General features: G+C 26.3%; 2 protein-coding genes and 2 long non-coding RNA genes across 4 annotated transcripts; 2 read left to right on the top strand and 2 right to left on the bottom strand.

Moving 5' to 3' along the window:
• Window positions 1-1,689: 1,689 nt before the first annotated feature.
• On the top strand, window positions 1,690-5,388 carry LOC136081876 (uncharacterized). The gene is made up of 4 exons (XR_010639210.1): window positions 1,690-2,096; window positions 2,303-2,385; window positions 4,713-5,197; window positions 5,293-5,388. It is a non-coding gene; the product is annotated as an uncharacterized LOC136081876 (long non-coding RNA).
• Window positions 5,389-6,652: 1,264 nt separating this feature from the next.
• On the bottom strand, window positions 6,653-7,213 carry LOC136081041 (uncharacterized). Its single transcript, XR_010638839.1, has 2 exons — window positions 6,901-7,213; window positions 6,653-6,762 (listed from the first exon to the last, which is right to left on the bottom strand). It is a non-coding gene; the product is annotated as an uncharacterized LOC136081041 (long non-coding RNA).
• Window positions 7,214-12,495: 5,282 nt separating this feature from the next.
• LOC136081042 (uncharacterized) lies at window positions 12,496-13,542 on the top strand. The gene is made up of 3 exons (XM_065798361.1): window positions 12,496-12,715; window positions 12,854-12,893; window positions 13,413-13,542. Exons 1-3 carry the CDS (start codon window positions 12,511-12,513, stop codon window positions 13,474-13,476), a joined length of 309 nt encoding a protein of 102 aa, XP_065654433.1. The 5' UTR covers window positions 12,496-12,510; the 3' UTR covers window positions 13,477-13,542.
• Window positions 13,543-22,884: 9,342 nt separating this feature from the next.
• LOC136081043 (uncharacterized) lies at window positions 22,885-23,956 on the bottom strand. Its single transcript, XM_065798362.1, has 3 exons — window positions 23,715-23,956; window positions 23,537-23,576; window positions 22,885-23,014 (listed from the first exon to the last, which is right to left on the bottom strand). The coding sequence occupies exons 1-3, from the start codon at window positions 23,917-23,919 to the stop codon at window positions 22,951-22,953; spliced, it is 309 nt and encodes a 102-aa protein (XP_065654434.1). The 5' UTR covers window positions 23,920-23,956; the 3' UTR covers window positions 22,885-22,950.
• Window positions 23,957-24,746: the final 790 nt, after the last annotated feature.

Genomic DNA, 24,746 nt, shown 5'->3' on the forward strand with positions numbered 1-24,746 from the left:
TATTTCATTTCTTGTATTGATGTTCTTCGATAAAACACTTTGATAAAACTCACTTCGATAACCTGTCTTGATAATACTGACTGATTGACTTACGTATACTGACTGAATTACATGTCGATTTACATGTCTCTTATATAGTAAAATGAACCGGGTGTGAACCTGTTCTGGAAGATTCTAGATGCTTTTTTTTGATGCTTCTGGAAGCTTCTGGATGCGTCTGAATGCTTCTGAATGTTTCTGGATATTTTTGAATGCTACTGGATGCTTCCAGATGCTTCTTCTGGAAACTTCTGGAAGTTTCTGCATGCTTCTGGAAACTTCTGGATACTTCCTTTAATTAATAAAAAACTTCCGTGACGTTGACACAAACCAGACTTAAGAAAATGAAACAAACCAAAAAAGCTGCACTTGTTTTGTCCGCTGCAAAATGGCACTTGTCAACGAAATTCTGCCTGTGTGGTGTCACCTGTCAGCTGATTGCTCATGTCATGGCATGCTATGACTCCAGACTTCTGAACTGTTTGCTGTGGTAGTATAGTTCGTTTCGTTTTCAAGACATGTATAATTAGGAACACTTTTTAGCATCGTTCGATGTTGGTTGCAAATGTTTTGTCCAATACTGTATATATTTATATATGTATATATATATATATATATATATATATATATATATATATATATATATATATATATATATATATATATATATATATATATATATATATATATATATATATATATATATATATATATAGACACACACATTTAAACACAAATTTCAACACTAAATATATTAAGAAGATAATAACCAAATATATTATGAAGATAACATTAAACATATCAGGAAAATGGTAAAGTTTTTAACTAAGTGGAGAGTAATAAAACTTCGATGAATAAAACATGTTTTACAGAAAATTTATGTATTTAAACACTTTGTAAATGCTTTAGTGCTTTTAAATAAAAAATCACGTCATCGTTAAGGAGACTTTTAGTTTTCTTTAAAATAAGTTAAAGTAAACCGACAGCGAAAAATTCTAAAGGAAATCAAAATATGATTTATAAAATATATAATTTGTAAGATATAATTATATAAAATACAATAATATAAAAGAAATATGATATTAACTACAATTTGTAATTGTAAAATATATAATTTGTAAAATATAATTTGTGAAACATAATTTGTAAAATATAATTTGTTAAACATATAATTTGCCAAAACAACATTTATAAAACGTTTATCTTTAAATTTTTTACAATTTTGTAAAAAATTATGTTAATAATATTTTTTACCATTTCCAAAAAAAAAAAAAAAGCGCAACCAGAAATAGTGGTCTTCAACGAAAATAAACCTTCAACTAATTCATTTTATTAAACACCTAATACATGTTGTCAAAGAGAAGGACTTTGTTAAACTTTTCTTTTTAAGTTTTACTAATTTTCACAAACTTCGCTAAGTAGTTCAATTTCTTAAAAAAATAATTTAAGAATACGAAGAAGAAATTAATATTAATTAATTTTATTACTATATCTCTTCTTTTGTTCTTTAAGTGTCAAAAGATTAAGTTGCGTATAAAAATTCAATAACATTATAGAGATTGGTATTATATATGTCAATATGATAAGCTTATAAATCTAAATCAATAATAGTATTAATCTAAATATTAATACGCTAATAAATAGTGCGCATAGTTACGCCTAATGTTCGTGTTGTTAATGACGGTTCTGTATTCTGTAAAATACACCATTTCTTAGTTTTTAAGTAGTTTCTAGACTTTTGAATGCGCGGTTATATATTCCATGCGGTCTTTCGCAAACAAGCAAGCAAGCAAATTAGAGCTGATATTTTATTATTTTCGAAAAGAATTGATGTTGTTCATTGTTTAAAATAGAAAATTTAAATAATTGTTTGTTTGTTGTTGGTTGTTTTTATTTTTCTAATTTTTATAGCCTGTTTTCATTTTTTAGAAGAAGTTTATAACTAAAATTTCTTTTTTAGTAAACTGTTTCAGTTTTGTCGTTAGTCTTTTTAGAACATTTTAAGCAAGTATTGTTTTATTTTCTGGAGCAATTAAGAGGAGCTGATGGCTTTTTTAGTAAGTTCAATTCATTTTCTTATTTATAGATTAAGATTATTTTTTGTAGAAAGAATAATGAGTATAAAATTTTATGTGTTTAATATGAAAAGTTAAATAGAACAAGATTGTTGTTTGTGTTCATGTAAGTTTATATACATAAGTTTGCGTTTATTTCAATCTATTTTATAATGCTCTATATCTATATGTATATTTTATATTCTTAGGAAAAATAATAAGGAATAGAAAAATAAAATAAAAATTCTTCTGGAATTTGTCAAAAGAATGTTGTGTTATGCTTCATTTTAAGGTATCTGAATATGTATTTATTTGAAATTTATAATTTTGTTCTTTAATGGTTTCATCTTTTTCATTACAATGTTGTAAATTGTAGTCTGCATTCTTTGTTGCATTAAAAATAATTAATGCTAATAAATGTCGTTTTATAGTTGTTAAAGGTTTGCTTATATGTTTATCTTATGCTCAAAGTTAAAAAGTTTTTGATAAATTTGTGTATGAGATGATATATGTAGTTTGATAAATACGTGTATGTGGTGATATATATAGTTGTTTTACAAATGTGTTTATATAAATGTGTTTTTATAATAGTATGAAATGTATTTTATCCAGGGATGCGAAGTCCCAAAATGACTCCAGCTTTTTGTATCTACTTTTTTTCAAGTCTGTAGTGTCCAGAAGCTCTAAACATGTTTGTTGACTTATTATCTGCTATAACTGTTTCATGAGATTTAATGACTTGAAACTTATTGTTTATAAGCCAGGAGTCCTTGCCGCCATAATACCTAAGAATTCTGCTAAAAAAACGATTGTTCCTTTAACCTAAATGTCTTAATTTTTTTCCTAGTAGTAGTCTATATACTTATTTATATTTTTAGTGCTCCTGTATACCGAAAACTATGATAAAGTAATCTTTTTGTAACTTTCTAATCCGGAGTCCTTTTTGGTACTCTGCATCCCTGATTTTATCTAATGTGTAAATGATTGTTAAATGAGGTGTTTTTATATGTTATATAACATTTAAAAAATTATTGTGTTTTATAGTTAGTATAACTATAACACACAATATATTTGAGATATAGATCTAGAGCAAAATTCGTCAACCTTACCAGTCAAGTGGTGTTACTGCTTTAGGTCTATGTGTAGTCTAGCCTTCAATATAACTATTCTGAAAATACATAACATCTTTGATTATTTTTTGTGTAATGTTGTTACCTTTGGCTTATCTTATGTTAGTGTCTGTTGTTAAAAATGATTAATAGGTAGTTTCATTACTAGAACTCGCTGCTTTTGTTTCTTAATATAAATACATTTATATAGTTTTTTCAAGCAGAAGCATAAATTAGTGACTTTTATCTGAAATAGCACAGTGAATATTATTATTATTAGTGCGCATAGTTATACCTATTGTTCGATATTAGTTACAATTCTGTATTCTGTAAAATACACTATTTCTTAGTTTTTAAGTAGTTTCTAGACTTTTCTTAACGAATTGTTTTCTTAAAGAAGTCATGACCTTTTAGAAAACACTTGGTTATGAAAATGTTTAAGTTGACATTAGGTAGATAATGTTTAGTAGCTAAAATTGATAGGTAATATAAAATCTTTTTAAAATTTTATTATGTAATTAGTTTATTGTAATCTTTTTTTAAATTGTACTTTTAAATGTGTTATAGATGTTAATATTGAAAATATAAGTTACTATAATTCTTATAGTTATTATATGTTTGTTTTTCTATATTTAATATACCATTAATCATTTTCATATATTTTTATTTAAGTTTAATTGTTTATAATTTATTAGGATTTAGATTATTAGAAAATTTATGTTTACAGAGTTTTTATTAATCATGATCGAGTTGTTGTACCAAGGAAATTGTAGAGGTTTATTTATAAAATGTACTATATATGTTATAAAGAAAATTTTAGATTTCATATGTTTTCACTAATAAATAGTTCAATATATATATATATATATATATATATATATATATATATATATATATATATATATATATATATATATATATATATATATATATATATATATATATATATATATATATATATATATATATATATATCCTTCGAGTTGCAGCAGCGTCATATTTTGTGTAGTGGGGGGAGGGGGGGGGTTAATAACCTGTTTTGTACATAACGCATTTATAAGTTTTATTATGCATTTTGTTCAATGTTTTCTCCCAACACATGAACTATGACGCTGTCCGCGACTCCAAGGATATATGTATGTATATATATGTATGTATGTATGTATATATATATATATATATATATATATATATATATATATATATATATACATTTTATTAGAAACACTTAACTGTTTCTAATAAAAAAGGATATTTGTTTATTTTCCTAATTTTTTTTATTAGAAACAAAATAAATTTTAATTTTTTTTTATAAGTCTTTGGTAATATGGTTGCAGGTTTTTCTTAACTTTAATTAAATAAACTTAAGAAAAAGTAATACAGGTGTATTACTTTTGATGATGGCAAATTAATTTTATTTTGCATTTATTTGGTTTCTTTATTTTATAATTTTTGGATTAAGATTTTTTTAGTTATTAATTAATTTTTTTTATTTTATTGTTAACTTTAGAGTAGTAAAACAAAGAAATAGTTAGTGTTGCTTTGATAAATATGTTTAATGATAATGATGAGATTGAAATGGGTGATAGGCTAGATGAAGTTATGTATTTAAAAGACAATGTAAGTGCTATAAGGCATGTTGAAAATAATCGTAGACGAAATGAAAGAAATAGACTTAGGTGAGATGAAATTAATTATTTACAAATTGAAAGAAATATGCTAAATCAAGTTGAAGTTAATCTTCGCCAAAATGTAAGAAGATCTGTTCGACAAGGACGAATGAATAATTGGTAGTTTCATTATTGGAACTTACTGCTTTTATTTATTTACTAAAAGCCAAGACAACATTTTGCTAAAAATGCAATTTATATCTTAATTTGATTTTTATTTATTTTAGTATTGTTAATCCTTTTGTACTTGGAAACAGATTTTATAGTTACATTTTCGATAAATGTTTATATTAACTGCCATGTCAACATAGGTTACTATAAATAGGTAAATCGATTTTGAGTTTTTATGTAGTTTTTTTTTTGTTTTTATTTATTTTTTTGTAATTATGGTATCATAATTCCATTTTTTTTTTCTTTAAGATTTACGATTGACGCATTTATACGATTTATAAAAAAAAAACCTGATTTCTTTTTATTGTAAATTTTTTCTCAGTTAAAATGATATAAATATATGCAATTAGTTTAATTTTTTTTAAATTTTATTTTTTTTATGCCTAATAATATGTTGTACGTAACTTAAGAGATGTTTTTAAAGAGGGGTCGCAACTAAAAACAAACTAAAAACCTTTAAACACATGGAGAATATTGTAGTTTTGCGCATTTGTCAAATACGAAGTTACTTAAATTTTATAACGGGTTGAACTAATTAATTAGCTTAGTTTGCATTTGCAACACTTTTGAGGAAAGAAAAAATTCTCATATATTTTAAATTCTTATATATATTAAAAAGAAAAAATTCTTAAAAATGTAAATCATTGTTTTACATTTTATTATTTTGGTAAAAAGTTTTCATCAAAAACTTGATTACTCTTAATAAAATAACTATATTCTCCTGGCCACCAATTAAGGCAAAAACGAGGAAAGGAGGTCCTTTATTAGTGTCAAAATATATGAGAAAATAAACTTCAAATATACTGTCAATATACTGTCTTTTATTAGTGTCAAAGTATACTTCATATTAATTTTATTGATTAAAGTTCATGATATAAAAAATATAACAAGAATTTAGCTTTACTTTTTCGTCAATTTAAAGCATGATGAAGTGTTATTATTTTGTGTCAGTAACTAAAAACGTATTGTGTTGAACTTTGTAATGTCTAGGAAAATGGTTCTGCCATATACTGATATGACCTATGTCAGTTTTGAATTACTCAAAAACATTAAATAATTGGTAAACTAATTAATTTTAATTTTGCAGATGGCCTTATTTTTTAGTTTGAAGGCATTTTTCTTACATAGTATTAGTTAAGGTTTCGCAACTTTAAATTGTGGAAAACAGCCGCTGTAAATTAAGTAATAGACCGACCCTAACCCGTATTACGGGTTGCTTTCTGCTGGTAGTAATTAATACTGTCAAGCAAAACGCGATCACCGTTTATGCGCAAAAAATTTGTTTTTAAATGTTTTTTAACTTCGCCTCTACCGTTAACTTTTAAAGTCGCTAGTACCGTTAACGTTTAACATTGCTTATTCTAACTTTGCACACAAACAAGCTTTTCTTTACCAATAAAATCTAAATAGTTTCTTTTTTCTGTGCTTCCTAACTGATATATATATATATATATATATATATATATATATATATATATATATATATATATATATATATATATATATATATATATATATATATATATATATATATACATACATAAATACATACATACTTCATTTTATTTATTTACTTTTTCTTTTTTTGCATGTTTTACTATAATGAAACTTTAGTTTTTTAATACTTATTCATTTAATTTACATTACGTTTAATAAATGAACTCCAAAGTTAAAGTTGCAAATTTTTCTGGAATGCCGTCAAACATTCGGAAACAAAATCTAAATGTAGAAAAAAAATGATATAACGGTAGTAAAGATCTATTACAAACAAATTTCAACTATTTTATATTTTACGAATATATGTTATTTATCAATAATTCTTCTTCAAAATCAAAATCACAAAGTAACTCGTCTTACCTGTATTTTTCTTAACGGGATAAAAAATTTCCAAGTTTCCTATGATATTATTGCTACTCAAAAAATCTTTTTTTTCCACAGGATTGGAATGGCATGATCCATTCCACGACGATTTGTTCCGCCTTTAAAATATTTATCAAAATAAACGCGACTTTCAATCTCTACCATTTTGCTAGGCAGTTTTAAACTTATGAAAATATTTCAAATTGTGATTTTCCTAATTCTTATATAGTTAAAAACAAGTAAAACTATTTTTGTCTTCCATTATATGATAAAAAAGAGATTAACGAAAATGTAATTTATGACTGTTAGCTTTGTATGAAAACAAAAAAAAACGATTTAAGATTTGTCTCCGTAATCACATTTGCATGTTTTAGCTGTACCGTGTTCTAAAACAATTTTTTTTATCTTACAACCTTAAAGAGAAAATAAAAGGCCTTTAACGGGAAAAAAAAGAAAAAAAAATATGTGAAAAGCAGTAACCATAACGACATTTATAAACTAGATTATTTACTACAAAACTTTCAAACTAGATTTCTAGAAACTGACGTACAAAATTCGGATAAATATATTTTACAAAATATTGTTTATTTTTTAAAAAATGTGCCCGACATACTAGCATTTACGCTTGCCTAATTTTGTACTGAAGTTGTATTGCGCGCTCTATTTAGAAATAACTTTATGCGCGTCATATTTTTTAAAATACAAAAACAAAAATTATAATTAAATGAACCATAAATGTTCGTTGTAACCTTAAAACATCATTTAAAGGAAAATTAAACATAGTATCTAATAAAAAAATACATTAAAAGATTACATGAAAGAAAAAAAAGACGTCAAGATTTAAGTTTATGCAACTCGCGAGCCCCAAATGAATTTAGAGCGCGTTGCATTGACACCAAAGGATTTACGTTCTTTATTAAATGTGGCGGTTCTTTATATCTAAAATCTTTGTATTTTTATGAAAAACTACAAAAACTGACCATATGTAAAAATTTGACAAAACATCAAAAAAAAAATTTTTTGTAATTTTTAATTATTAATAAAATATATATATATATATATATATATATATATATATATATATATATATATATATATATATATATATATATATTTTAATGACATCTTAATAGTATAATAAATATATATATATAATTAAAAATTTATTTACTTATAAAAAAGTTTTTTAATCTTAAGGTGGTCCTCCACAGAAAAGAGTAACTTTTGAAAGCAAAGAGTTTTTGGTTTAATTTTTTCACCAAAAATGTGGTTCTATAAACTATTTACAAAAATCAACTTTAAAAAAAAAAAAATGTCTCGATTAGCCAATTATTTAAAAAACGAATAAAAAAACTAGCATTTTTTGTGACAAGCTAGCAATCAAAATACTTATCATATCAAGCTGAAAATTGGTGTATATACTCATTGAGTTGTGTTAATCCGGATGAGAGAAGCATTTTATATTATTCACAGTATATAAAAAGTTACAACATGTGAAACAAACATAGAAAAATTGGTGGACAAATGGCCAACATTAGTCTCATAAAAAAGTACTTTCTTTATTTTATTTTATATATCCTTCTCTCATCCGCATCTTTTTTAGTTATGTGAAAAATCAAAAAAAAAATTAGATAAAAAGCTTAAACGAGTCCAAAGTTATCATGTTTTAAAGATTTTTATTCGAAGCAAAACTTTATTCTGAGAAAACAACAAATATATAAAACAAAAGAATAAAACCATAATAAAAAGTTCACAAAAAACATATCAAAACTCTCCAGGAATATATTTCGAGTTTTTTTCTTCATCGTTTTGTCTTAGTAACCCTTTTTAATTGTTCTTAGTTATTTTCTTCTCTTTTTAACACGGTCAGTGGACTTTTGAAGAGACCGCTTTATAGTTTCTTTCTTCTTTTTATTAAGTTTCATAGGCGTAACATATCCTGTTAGATGAAATTTATTTAGTACAGAGAGGATTCCATTATGCCCTTCATTAAATTCAATAACAGATGAATTAACTGCAGACTCTAAGACCACTCTACCCACAAAAATATGTTTTGGGCAGCGTCTCCAAATAATCTGGTTGAGTGCCTCGATGGCATTTTTGGGTCTTACCATGGAGACATTTTTTTAGTAAATCTTCTGGAGATAAATCAGTAAAAGTTGGTTTCAAAATGTTGAATTTAAAATGTTAAACGAGGTTTTATATTCACATCAATTTTTAACAAAAAAAAAAATATATTTGACTAGTTATTCTCTGTTGAATATGTTTAGCAGTTTATCTCTGATGAAATAAAAAATCATAACAAAAAAAAATTCAAAACTGTTTACCATTGCTGTGAAACACATAAAAAGGACGAATTTCGACATTGGTTTTGAAAAAAAGCTAATTTTAGCAAACTATTTGGCAGATGCTGAGAATATGCTTTACGGACTTACATAAATGCAGATCAGAATCGTTGCATATGAGTATGTTTTAAAAAATTATAAACCATTTACATAAATCAAGAACAGCAGCGGACTAAGAATCGGCCCTCGTGACACTCCACATATAGTTTTTAGGTCTCCTGATTCATTATTAATAAAATTTTCAAAATTCAGCTGTTTATTTTCACTGAAGTATACTTCAATTGTGCATATTTAAAGTAAAAGCAGTTTTTATCTGCATTTTTTTAAGTTAGGTTTTTCGATAACAAGTGATCTATTGAAATTTGCAAGAGAAAAATTTCTCTAGTGAAGCAATTTGATTTTATTAATTTTTAAAATGTATAGCAACATCAGATTCTGTTTTTGAAATAAAGTTTTCCAAAATAATCCAACGATAATTCTAAAATATGATGGCTTCTTTATTCATATTTTCGTTGTTGTATGAGAGATGTCTAAGTTAAAATAGTTTCAACTTTTATGACTAATGATCATGACTAATAAAAACCAATGTGGTTCGCTTTCATATTTCTATCAACAATCAGTTGTTAGCGCAAGAAATCTAATTAACTAATTACCACCGAGCAATCATATAAATTTATACTCAATTCAAATTTAAGTAGAATTCAGTAAGTCTTAAATAAGTTCTGTAAACACAATGCATTAAAATAGTTGTCTATTTTGTAGTTAACTAAATTCAATCTGCGTAGGTAATCGGGTTCGACATTCAGCTTAGAGTTGTATCGTATCTATTAAAAAGAAAATATAAACTGTCCAGAAGAATTGTTCATATAAATTAGATCGTTATTGAAATAACATTTTGTATCAAAGTGTTATACATTTAAGTAAATATTTCCAAATAGAGATCTTTGGTTGGTCCTATAATGTAAAGATCAACCTGATTTTAACCATCACCTATTATATACTCAAGGGTACTAAGGCGGGAAACCAGACATTTTCCAGCAAAACTGAATTTATTCTTTAATTGATATTTTGTTTCAAAGTAAAAAAATAAGCAACATGGTATCTTTGGGAAGATTTTTCAAAGCACTTTTTGATGCAATTAAAAAATATATTTTATTATCAACTACTAAGGCAGAGTTACGGTTAGAATAAAGCCAAATTTACAACAAGACATATTGTGCACAAAGACTAGGGCTCGTTTTTGCCTAAATTTAACTTCAGAAAATCGGTTGAGCTTGATACCTATAACGACATTGTGACAAAGTCTTTCATGCTAATAAAAACCCAATTTTTTCTGTTTTACGATAACAAAACTTTGTTTTTTTTTATAGTTTTATAAAAAAGTTTGTCACGTACTTTATGTGGACATTTTGCAATCGTATTCGATACAAAAGTAATAAAATTTTATAAGTAAATTGTGGTTCGGTTGAGCAAATGACAAATGTAATAAAAATGAGTCTCTGTTGTATTATGTTTCTACCATTATCTTAGGGATAGTCCATAACTTTCGTAAATCTAAATTAATTTAAAAAACAGAGGTAGGAGACAAAAAGATGGCTCATAAAGAAAAAAAAACTCATTTTTTTAAAAATATTTGATTTATTTTTTAATATATTATTCGATGCAAAATTTATCATTCTTCTAAAAAATATATACATTCTGCATAAAATACTTACTACTATTAGTTTAATTTAACATTTTTCATAGTTGAGTTTAAATTTTTATGAAAAAAGTTTCTTTTTAGCAGAAAATTTTGAAATAATATTGAAAAAAATTTTTACTAAGAAATTTTGTATTTTTATTTTAAAATATGAAATAAATATCTAAACAAAGTCTGTATATTGTACAATATATGGCAACTAAATAAAACGGCTTTTGATTTGTCATGTATTGTAGAGTGTGCTGTACAGCTTGATTCAAGTTTTAGTAGCTATTGATATCTCAAAACAGTTAACTTGTATTTTTTATTAGATTATTGATAATGTCCAGTAAACAGAACTTGGGAAGAAAGAAAAGTCTAAATTTAAAGTAAATCGGATTACCGAGTCGAACAAGGTGACAGAAACTTTAGATTCTTTTCACTTCGTTATCAAAAAATATCAAAAACATTGAATGAGACTTCTAAAGAAGGTGATGATAATTATTTTTTGTTTGTAAATTTTAAAATTCTTAAAAATCTTATAAGTAGTTTAACATGCTCTGTGTGTAATGCACAAAAGCTGAGTTTATCCAATAAACTTGACTCAAGAATGGCTTTTGCAAGCAAACTTTTTGCAAGCAAATGCTTTTTTAGTAATTGTAGCAATTCCTAAAAAATTCCGACTTGTTCCTGTCCGCAAGATGCACCAATAACTGTTGTCTATAATGAAAATAACATTTCCACACAGGGGCGCAATCTATTTGAAATTAATGTTCGAAATGTAATTGCTTTTCGAGAAAATGGGAAAAGTCTTGCAGCAATAAAAACTTTGGCTAGATGCCTCATTATGGAGTCATTATCTTAACCCAGTTATCGAAACATTATCAGTCATTTGTATAAAGCTTACAATAATGTAGCAAGTAATAGCATTGTAAAAGCAGTTGGTGAGATTAAGTTAAACCCTGAAAATAATAATAAACTTTTATGGATCGTTAAATTATATTTTTTGTTTTCGCATTTATAAAACATAACGCGCAAAAAGTTATTTTTCAATACAGCGTGCAATACAACTTCAGTACAATACAGTGCAAGCGTAAATGCTAGTAAATCAATTTTTAAGAAACAATCACAACATTTTGTAAAATATATTTATCCCAATTTCGTAAGGTAGTTTCTTGTAATCTTGTTTGAAAATCTTGTAGTTAGTAATCTAGTTTGTAATCGTTGTTGAGGTTACTGGTTTTCAAACATTTCATTTTTTTTACTTTTTTTTTATGTTAAACGCAATATTTTTTTCATGAAGTTGTTAGATAAATGTTATAAAAAAAACTGTTTAATCCGTAACGCTAAATCATGCAACAGTGAAGAAACCGCAAAATTACGGAGACAAATCTAAAATCCTTTTTTTTTTTTTTTGTGGCTTTGTCTTTAAACAAAGCTATAAGTCATTAATTACATTTTCGTTAATCTCAATTTTCTTATATACTTCGAGACAAAAACTGGTTTTACTTTTTTTAACTATATAAGACTTAAAAAAAAGTTATTTGAAAAATTTTCATAACTTTAAAACTACCGAGCAAAATCATGAAGGGTTACATCGTCTTCCTTTTGGATAATCTATTGGTAGAGAGTGAAAGTCGCGCTTATTTTCGTAACGAATATTTTGAAAACGGACCATATCGTCGTGGAATGAATCAACATGAAGATCCTGTGGTAAACGAAGAGTTTTTGGATAGCAATAGTATCAAAGAGAACATGGAAAATTTTTATCCCGTTGAGAAAAAAACAAGTAAGTCGAATTACTTTTTAATTTTGATTGTGAAGATAGGTTATTGTTATAAAATATGTTTCCGTAATTATAAAATAGTTAAAAATTGTTTGTAAAATATCTTTTCTACCTTTATATCCATTTATTTTCTACATTTAGATTTTGTTGTCAATTGTTTAACGGCATACCAGAAAAATTGGTAACTTTAACTTTTGTGTTACTTTATTAAAACGTAATGTAAATTAAATCTTTGACAACTTATAACAGGTGTTAAATAAAATGAATTAATTGAAAGTTTACTTTGTTGAACATTTCTACTTCCGCTATTTATTCTTCCTTTGTTTTTTTTTTGTTTTTTTTTGTTAATGGTAAAAACCGCTAATAAAGGCTTTTACACGTTATATTTTGAACTCCTGTATGAATTTTCTCACTCGGTTTACTTCAACTTATTTTAAACAAGACTACAAGCCTCGTTAATGGTAATGTGACTCTTATTCAAAAGCACTAGAGCTTTTACAAAGTGTTTAAACGCATAAATTTTCTATAAAATACATGTTTGTGTTGCGTCTTTATATAAATAGCGTAGACACAGCAAAATTATGTAATGTTCTAAATCTCACTACAACTACAATTAATTTTACAGTACTGTATATATAGTATTCTAAAATAGGTTATAATTAGTAAATAAATATAACTTAATATATATATATATTTTAAGTTACCACGCTTTTAGACTTGCTGGTAATTCACAACAAGCGTCGTTTAATAGCTGTTGTCTATGAAGAACTTACATTGCTGATTAAAATGAATTAAGTTTGTTCTCAAAAAGAAAAAACTGTTATAATAAACTTTTTGTTTCTAGTGTTTATTAGTGTTTGTTTGGGTTTTTGCGAGCCCGTAAATTGCCACTGCATATAATATCCTGTAAAGAAAACACATAATAATAAACGGTATCGGTAAATTAGTATGTACTTAAATATGATACATGATCGGAATAAAAGTAATGGGTGCTACGTATAGGGGTTTGAAGCTAAAACATTAAAACATTGAAACCAGCAATAACTAACTATATCTATATATGTTTATATATATATATAAATATATATATATATATATATATATATATATTATATATATATATATATATATATATATATATATATATATATATATATTATATATATATATATATAAATATTTACATATATATATATATATATATATATATATATATATATATATATATATATATATATATATATATATATATATATATATATATATATATATATATATATATATATATACATGTGTATATATATATATATAAATTTATAAGAAAATCCGGTTATTTCTTTTTTTTTATTTGCCTGGTTACAAAGCCGTCCATCAGTTTAATAATTATATATATATATATATATATATATATATATATATATATATATATATATATATATATATATTTATATATATATATATATATATATATATATAATTATATATATATATATATATATATATGTTTATATAGAGTTATACAGTTATATATATATATATATATATATATATATATATATATATATATATATATATATATATATATATATATGTATATATATATATATATATATATATATATATGTTTATATAGATGTATATGTGCATACATAGATATATTTATATATGCAGGGGCGGACTTAAACCCCGTCAAGTGCTGCAAGGGACTGGGTAGAAATATAAAAATAAGTTCAAGTATTATGACGTCTAACGCCCGCTTAATACTAATTGCCGATCTATATTTTTTTGTTAGAATATATAATTTGAAAAAGTTTACAGTGAAAACTATGCTTTGCAGACGTTCGAAAAAGTGTTTTATAAAACTTGCTAATGTAAACTATACTTTGCAGGATATTAGAATATTATTTATAAAACTTGCTAATGTAAACTATACTTTGCAGGATATGAGAAAATTATTTTATAAAACTTGCTAATGTAAACTCTACTTTGCAGGATATGAGAAAATTGGATAAGTTTATTGGTTTACGTTATTAAAAGTAGCAATCTGATTCGTTTAAAAAAAAAACATGTTTAGTGTAAACTATTCTTTGCAGCATTTGCAGCAGTAATTTGATTGGTTGCAAAGATCGATAAACAACTAAAAGAACTCAAGTAACTCAAAGAACTCCGTTCTAAAAACAAAGGATTTCCTTAAATTTTTAACGTTTAAGCATGACTTACAACTTGATTGAAGATTTAAAACCAATAATCTTGTCGATTTAAATACATTTTATGAAACTTTATTGGATACATATATTTACAACAATAACAAAAGGTTTAGTAACGAAGGTCTTTTAAGTCGATATATTGATGGCACAATAAGAAGAAATATATGTGCTCAAGTTTGTATTCCTTCTTACTTAAAAGACAATAAAATGCATTGTATTGCTTTAGGGTAAGTCACTTTACTTTTTTTTCAAAAAGTATTATCTTATTGTGTTTTATTACAATTAGTTAATGTTTTAACACAAAATTTAATACTTTTTTGTAAAAATATTTATTGTCAATTTTAAATTTATTGATAAAAGAAGTTTAGCTCTTAAAAACTTGAAGTAATATTTTTTTTTTTTCTTAAGGTCTGAAGCATCTGGAAGTTGTATGTACAGCTCTGCATCATTATTTTTTGTTGCTGACAATACACTGATGAATGTGTTGAGAGTTTTAACGTCCCTTGAAATTTATATACATGCTGATTATTAGTGTTAGCATCCTTTATTTTCAAAAATATTTTTTGATTATAATTCTCATTTTATTAATCTCAAAAGTTTGTTGTGTATGTCATTATCTCATTCTGCATTAGATTCTGGCTTCAAAAATAATAATATCATTAAAGCTGAAGCAATTGCAAACTGTGAGAGCACAGAAAAATGGGCTGGTTTTTTATGTTTGTTAGGTTTATCATCGGTTCTTTCTTGTAATATTGTTTCCTGTTACCCAGATTTCGGTGTTGAAAAGTATAAAATATTTTTTAACCAAGAGATCTCACCACCTACTCCCATTAAATGTTGTTCTCCATTTTACATTTTGTTTTGTTATGATGGGAATTTTTAGTCCGGTACATTTCAGCATAATCACTATGTCCCACTAATTTTTATTCCTAAAAAGTGTGAACTTTCCAGTAAATCAAAAATAATAATTTCAAAAAAGTTGCTGCCAGTCTTGTGACCTAATAAATTTTTAGATACAAAGCAGACCACCATTGATCCAGTTGCTGCAATTGTACCCAGCACAGAAGCCAAAAATCCAGATAAAAAGCCTTACTCTATCCTTACACTCTTTCATAAAACAAACCCAGACTTAGAACCTACTAGTGCAGTCTTACAAAATGCATCTTGTATTCTAAAATCAAATAGATTTTCTTCTCAATTAGCAATTTCTTCATCTCAATCGACAACATCTTCTCAATCATTAACATCAAATAAAGATGTTTCTTTCCACTCAAAAACATTTAAGGACAGTGTTCTATCAAAATCTTTTTTTACAAAATCTTCAAGCATCAGGAAAGTACCTAATTTTTATAATAATAATATTGAATACCCTTCGAACATTATTTCGCCACCTAAAGAAGTACCAAATGCTCTCCAATCTTTTGAGCAAAATGATGTTGCTTTCTTTAGACAAAAGGTTGAAATTTTAACTGACCATGAATTTTTTTTATTAACTAAAAATATGTTTATTCCTAATGAAGATTACATTTTCCCAAAAGATTCTGGTCGTCAGTTTAGATATCTTTGGTTGAAAGAGTTTTCTTGGCTGAGATATTCTAAAAGTACTGATGGTGCATTTTGTTTATCTTGTGTATTATTTGGCAATAAATTCAAACTAAGATCACGTAAGTTAACATATTTGTATTTGGAGCCTTTCAATAAATGGTCCGATGCTATTAGATCATTTTCAAATCATGAGTCAACTAAAAATGGTTTACATGCATTTACTATGCCTGTTTTTAATATTTTTTTGAGTCATTCCTCAGGCATAAGTTAACCAATAAATGTCATCATTGATACTAATGTAAAAGAAAAAATAATAAAAAATCGCCAAATACTTCGTCCTATTGTTAATGCTGTAACTTTTTGCGGTCAAACACCTTTGAGAGGCCACGGAGATGATTCACTATATCTTCCAGAGGCTGGAGAATATTCGAAATGTGGAACTGGTTGTTTTAATAAACTTTTAAATTTTGCTGTACGCAATGAAAATGATATTTTAGGCTCTCATCTTAATAACTGTTCAAAGAATGCCTCCTACATTTCGAAGACTTCACAAAATGATATTATTAAATGTTGTGGTGAAGAAATTAGTGAATCTATACTATCTGAAGTTCGCTAAAATGTTTTTTTTTCAATACTTGCAGATGAAGCCTGTGAATCATCTACTAAAGAGCAAATGTAATTAGTTTTACGATTTGTTGATAGTGATTTCAATATCAGAGAAGACTTTATTCAATTTATTCATTGTAGTGAAGGAGTTAAAGGAAAAGATTTGTTTAATTTTCTTTTAAATTGTGTAAGAAACTTAAATCTAGATATAAAAAACTGTAGGGGTCAGGGATATGATGGAGCCAGTTCTGTCTCTGGATATATAAATGGTCTTTCTGCTCAGGTTCTCAATATAAATTCAAAGGCTTTGTATACACATTGTCATAGCCATCGAATCACTTTGTGAATCGTGTAATGTCCAATTAGTTTCAGGGGTTTTTGATAAAGTTCGCGAACTTTCTTATTTTTTTAATTATTCAAAAAATAGACAAAAGTTTTTAGAAGCTACCATTTTAGAGCGTGAACCTCAAACGCATAAAAAAAATTAAAAGATATCTGTAGAACTAGATGGATTGAGTTTATAGATGATTTAAACACTTTTCTTGAGCATTATTTATCTATTTTCCATGCTTTATGTATCATGGCTTCCCCTGAGAGTTTTGTTAACAAAGACACTCAAAACAAATCTTCTACTTTGTTAAATTCCATTGGCACTTTTCAATTTGTCTTTACTTTAGTTGTGACAACGCGTGTTTTAGATTTTACTTTACCTGTTACTCGGTTGCAGCAATCAAAACCTATTGATATCTTAGACGGTTTGCACCTTATTACAGCTCTTAAAAATACATTTATTTCCATCAGAAATGATATAGATAGTTTTCATAATAACTGCTATGAAGCAGCATATTTGCTTTCAAGTAAACCTGAAGTTTTTTGTTTTGAAACCAAGAACCTGTTCTATTCAAAAAAATCGTTCTAATGTTCCATCAGAGCCTGTATCAGAATACTTTAAAAGAGCTGTTACTATCCCTCTTATAGATCATGTATCTATATCTATATCTACAAGATTTAAATCAGAAACTGTAGCTGCATATAAAGGGTTATCAATTATTCCATTTAATAATATTTCTTTTCTTAAAAGACCCAAAACCCAATTGTGTTGGAGGAAGCAGTTTGAAACATTCTGTGATTTTTATATAGATAATCTCCCTAATATCAGTGCCTTGAATGGGGAACTAGTTCTTTGGGAAAAATACTGGGAAAGTTTCTCTGGGACTATTCCTGACAATATATCTTTAACTCTTAAATTGATATCATTTCCTAGATTTGAAAATATTAGGATAGCTTTAAGGATACTTGGGACACTTCCTGTTACTTCATGTGAGTGTGAGAGGAGTTTTTCTGTTATGCGTCGGTTAAAAGACTATATGAGAACAACAATGTCAGAAGATCAACTTAACGGTTTGGCATTAATGTATATCCATCAAGAAATTGTTCCTTGTATTTATAATGTTATCAATAGATTTTCTATAAAAAATAGACGACTTGATTTCAATGATTAGTGTCTATACTGTTTACTCTAATACGCACCAACAACTTTAGAAATTTTTGTCTATTATCACCTCTCTTCATATAAAAGCTAACAAATAGGCATGGAAACCCCTGGAAAGGCCAAGACTTCAATGGTGTCCTTAACAGAACGGTTTAAATGTAACCCCATACTTTTGTTTGGGATTAGCTATATGATAAGTGGTCATAGTTCAGGCAAACATTAACCATCTCTTTTTGACAATCTCTTTATATCATTTTCTAATTTAGCGACAAAATAAAAAATTACAAAAATTATTTCCAATAAATTTTCTCTCAATCATCTTAATAATATTTATAAGTTTTTGTACCATTTAAATTAGTTTTTTACTGTAGTTGTCAAAACCATTAGCATTCTTTTTTTTTGATCAAAAATGATCTTCTTTCTTGTTGTTAAGGCTTTACTTGGTATGTCTTTTTTTTTTTAATCTTGTTATATAAAAATATATATAACTTTTTATTTCACGATGTATATAAATCCATTTGTATTTTTGTCTTTCTCTTTTCAGTGCTAAATTTTCCTTTCTTCGATTGTCCATGTCCGAAATAAATATATTCCTAGACATGCTGATGAGCACCGATATTGGGCGAAACAATCATTTGTTGGTTTATATATTATATATTTATATATAAAAAAAGTTTCTAAGTAAAACTAAGATATGGGTTTCTCAATGAAATAGCAAAAAGAAAATCCCTTTAAATTCTTTAGCACAAAGGCAGGAGGATTTAGGGGATACATAGGGGGCAGGCTATGGGAGCGATGACCCCCCTCCTTAAATGTTTTTTTTTATAATAACATTTTGTAAAAACGTAAGTAAATTTGGTATGCTGTTTAAAAGTGGCATAAAATTGTGTAGTCTAAATTTTTTTTTGGGCTTGCCTTCTTAAAAATCGTTAAACGATTTTTAAGAAGGCAAATATATATATATATATATATATATATATATATATATATATATATATATATACATATATATATATATATTTATGTATAAAAACAAAATTTTATGAAATTTGCACATGTATGCTTAAGAAAACATAATCTTTTGCAATAAGAATACAATCTTTTTTTAAAAAAATAAAAAAAATAAAAACGTTATCGCATGCTGCCGGACTCGAATTAAATTTTTTCAATTTTAGAATAAATAATGTAAAACTAAAGATGTTGAAGCAAAATGAATATTGATTAGAATTTTTATACCTGTAGCGAATATTTGTTATTAATAAATTATTTTTTCTTCAGTAACGGTACTAAATATTTTTTATATCACTCTATTTCATTCTGTGAATGAGGGTAATAAAAACAGACTTTATTTATATTATGCTAATTCAGCAAAAAGCTGTTTCTTATTTCTCAATTGCTTCGTATTACTCAGACTTTCAATCACTTTAAAAACTTTGATTTGATTAGCCTTGCGATGTAGATACGAAGTATAGTTTGAATTCGTTGTATATATTTATCTTAATGTAGATGTTTTGTTATTATGTAATTTAAACTTTCCAAACAAACTTTCGAGATTATCCTTAAGGTTTTAATACAGTTTTATTTTATATAATATTTTCGCCTCATTCCGACAAATAAGTATTAAAACACCTTCCGTCGTCTTTTAAGTTAAAAAAAAGAAATAGAGGTTTATGTCTCCACCTAAACAAAATTTGTATTTTTGTGGCATCTTATGTTTATCCACTGCGTGTATTATTTTTTAATTCTGTATTTGCTGTTTATGTAATAAGCAAATATATATACAAAGAAACGTTTACATAAAAAAAGTTGATTTATAAAAACGGACAGGAGCACAAAGAAGATACGGATGACTAATGTCACCATAATCTATAGAGCTCATTATAAGTTAAAAAGAAAATAATATTTATAAAATACTGCAATGTCTAATACCATTAGAAAAAAGTATCAATATGATTTTGGAGTTAGTCATTTAAATATAGTCGAACAAATTAGACCTTTGTTTAGGTTGTACCTTCAGCAACATCACCCTGTCGGCCTACTATTATTATTTAAAAAATATGCTATGTTAAAATTATAGGCCACGAAAACTTTTTATACCGTAAAAGAACATACTTAAGATGAATCGTAATAATCCACAAAAAGTTCATAACTTAGGGACGAAGATAATGATTGTTAAAGAAACCCGTCTTGTTTACCTTTGATTAAATTAGGACGTTGTACCTTTGACCGGCAAACTTTGTTTCCTCGGTTATTTGCAAACTTGAAGAACTTATGAAACTTATTATCGAGTTTGTCAGGAGGTTGTCCTTTATTGCTCTTGATTGCAATATTGTTTCTTGTATGATGGAAATCAAATAATTCCATTGAATTGTAATGGAACTCACATTGAATTGTGATGGAATTCACTATTTATTCTTACACCACCACTACACTTGAAATAATCAATTTTTTTAATTAAGTTAGTTAGACAGCTGCATTAATATTTTAATCTAGCTAATTATATTTCTTAGTTTCTATACAGCTATTGGGAGTTGAAAGAACAAAAATAGTTAATCAATTCTGCTTTAATATACCTGGGAGCAAGGTTGGTGTCAGAAGCAGAAACTGCATTTTTTGATCGTTGAGCAGCTAATTATCGTTGAGTAATTAATACTTAGCTCAAATATGGGTGTATGGCTAAAAACTGAAATGATTAGAGACTGTTTTGATAAATTGATATTTTCTAAATTTCATAGAATAACATTTCAGCGTTTAAAAAAATATGACCATATAAAATTTGAACTCTCTCAACATGAAAGGTTCAATCTCAAATACCAAAGATTTAAGTTTCTGCCCCTGTTTGGTGTTTTTCCCAAGAAGACTTGCTAAACAGATATGCTTAATGCAATAAATTTTGTGCTTGAATAAAAAATGAGTTTACGTAAATTTGTAAGACAAAGTTGTAACAATAAAAAATCATCTTTGATATATCAGTTAAAGCAGTTTAAAAAATCGAGAAATTGCGAATATTCTTATTCTAATACAAAACCAAAATAACTATTTCAACAGAAGAAAAATTAAATTTGGAAAACTACTTGGCAGATGCTGAGAATATGCTTTACGGACTTACATAAATGCAGATCAGATTCTTTGCATATGAGTTTGTTTTAGGAACGCTTAAAAAAATTGACACTCAATGCATGAATAAGAAATATGCTGGTGAACAATGACTGCAAGATTTTCGCAAAAGATAAAGTTATAAGTTATCTCTACGTAAACCAAAGCCTTAAAGTCAATTGCATTTAACAGAGAAACAGAATGATTTGTATATAAAAATTACAAATCTTTAATAAAAGTTATCATTTTGAACGATATAACATTAGGAACTATAATGAAACATAAATTACCACAGCCTACTTAAAACCAAAAGTTATGGTTGAGAAGGGTTAAAATAATTAGGGAGCATACATAGTGCTGAACAAGGCAAAATTAAAACAATGACTGCAGCCATTAATGCTAGTGGAAACAGCATCCTAACATTACTTGTATTACTATGTGCTAAATTTTGAGACTAATATTAAACAAAGAGGAGATAAAGGTGAGGGGAAGGGAGGAAACAAGGGATGTAAAAACCTCCTTCCTCCAACAAAAAAAACTTCTTGGTTGAATGAGAAAATGTATTATGTATAATTTTTGCGCAAAAATTGAGAGATTATTTGAAAGTTTGAGTGCTTTGAATTTTTTCAATAGAAATTCAAAAAAATCCCTTTAAAGCAAAAAACGATCAAAGGTTCAACAGGTTCCCCTTTTAAAAAATTCCTTTAAATATAAAATTTACAAGAGACAATTAAACAAATAAAAAACTAAAAATAATGAAAGTCGATATTTTCTTAAGAAAAAAAAAGAAAAAATATTCATCTAATTTTAAAACTTCCGTTTTTTTATTAGAAACTTAAATGAGACTTTTTTTATTTTATTTACTTGGTTACAAAGGCGTCCAACAGTTAGCCACCGAGAACAGCCGAAGTTTTTCATAACGAGGTTACATATTTGGTTTTTAGCTGACTCTATATGGGAACTTATAGATAATCTATCTTGAGGATTTAAATGAAATGCAAATAATAAGTAGGTAATTGCTGGTTTCAATGTTTAAATGTTTTAGCTTCAAACCCCTATACGTACCACCCATTACTTTTATTCCGATCATATATCATATTTAAGTGCATACAAATTTACCGACACCGTTTATTATTAGGTGTTTTCTTTACAGGATATTATATGCAGTGGCAATTTACGGGCTCGCAAAAACCCAAACAAACACTAATAAACACAAAAACAAAAAGTTTATTATAACAGTTTTTTCTTTTTGAGAACAAATTTAATTCATTTTATTCAGCAATGTAAGTTCTTCATAGACAACAGCTATTAAACGACGCTTGTTGTGAATAACCAGCAAGTCTAACAGCGTGGTAACTAAAAATATATATATAAATATTAAGTTATATTTATTTACTAATTATAACCTATTTTAGAATACTATATATACAGTACTGTAAAAATTAATTGTAGTTGTAGTAAGATTTAGAACATTACATATTTTTGTTGTGTCTACGCTATTTATATAAAGACGCAACACAAACATGTATTTTATAGAAAATTTATGCGTTTAAACACTTTGTAAAAGCTCTAGTGCTTTTGAATAAGAGTCACATTACCATTAACGAGGCTTGTAGTCTTGTTTAAAATAAGTTGAAGTAAACCGAGTGAGAAAATTCATACAGGAGTTCAAAATATAACGTGTAAAAGCCTTTATTAGCGGTTTTTACCATTAACAAAAAAAAACAAAAAAAAAACAAAGGAAGAATAAATAGCGGAAGTAGAAATGTTCAACAAAGTAAACTTTCAATTAATTCATTTTATTTAACACCTGTTATAAGTTGTCAAAGATTTAATTTACATTACGTTTTAATAAAGTAACACAAAAGTTAAAGTTACCAATTTTTCTGGTATGCCGTTAAACAATTGACAACAAAATCTAAATGTAGAAAATAAATGGATATAAAGGTAGAAAAGATATTTTACAAACAATTTTTAACTATTTTATAATTACGGAAACATATTTTATAACAATAATCCATCTTCACAATCAAAATTATAAAGTAATTCGACTTACTTGTTTTTTTCTCAACGGGATAAAAATTTTCCATGTTCTCTTTGATACTATTGCTATCCAAAAACTCTTCGTTTACCACAGGATCTTCATGTTGATTCATTCCACGACGATATGGTCCGTTTTCAAAATATTCGTTACGAAAATAAGCGCGACTTTCACTCTCTACCAATAGATTGACCAAAAGGAAGACGATGTAACCCTTCATGATTTTGCTCGGTAGTTTTAAACTTATGAAAATTTTACAAATTATCTTTTTTTTAACTCTTAAATATTTAAAAACAAGTAAAACCAGTTTTTGTCTCGAATTTTATAATAAAATTGAGATTAACGAAAATGTAATTAATGACTTATAGCTTTGTTTATAGACAAAGCCACAAAAAAAAAGGATTTTAGATTTGTCTCCGTAGTTTTGCGGTTTCTTCACTGTTGCATGATTTAGCGTTACGGATTAAACAGTTTTTTTTATAATATTTATCCTACAACTTTATGAAGAAAATATCGCGTTTAACGTAAAAAAAAAGTAAAAAACAAAAAAAAAAAAAGTGAAAAGCAGTACCTTCAACAACGATTACAAACTAGATTACAAACTACAAAAATTTTAAACAAGAATACTAGAAACAGCCTTACGAAAATAAGATGAATATATTTTACAAAATGTTGTGTTTGTTTCCTAAAAACTGTGCCCGACTTACTAGCATTTACGCTTTCACTGTACTTTACTGAAGTTGTGTTGCGCGCTGTATCGAAAATTAATTTCTTGTGCGTTATTTTTTTAAAATGCGAAAGCAAAAATTATAATTAAATGAACCATAAAAGTTTTTTGTAACCTTAAAACATTGTTTTAAGGAAAATTAAACATTGCATCTTATAAAAAAATTCATCAAAAGATAAAAAGAATCAAAAATCTGCATTGTTTACACCATTTGCTCCATCATTAAAATAAATTATGGCAGTTATGATACCGATCTCTAATGCATCTTTTGTTATAAAAGTGTTTTTTAGATAACGTGACCATGCAATATTGTTGAAACT

This window comes from Hydra vulgaris, chromosome 06 (genome assembly GCF_038396675.1).
Source record: "Hydra vulgaris chromosome 06, alternate assembly HydraT2T_AEP".
In the NCBI taxonomy this organism is placed as follows: domain Eukaryota; kingdom Metazoa; phylum Cnidaria; class Hydrozoa; order Anthoathecata; family Hydridae; genus Hydra; species Hydra vulgaris.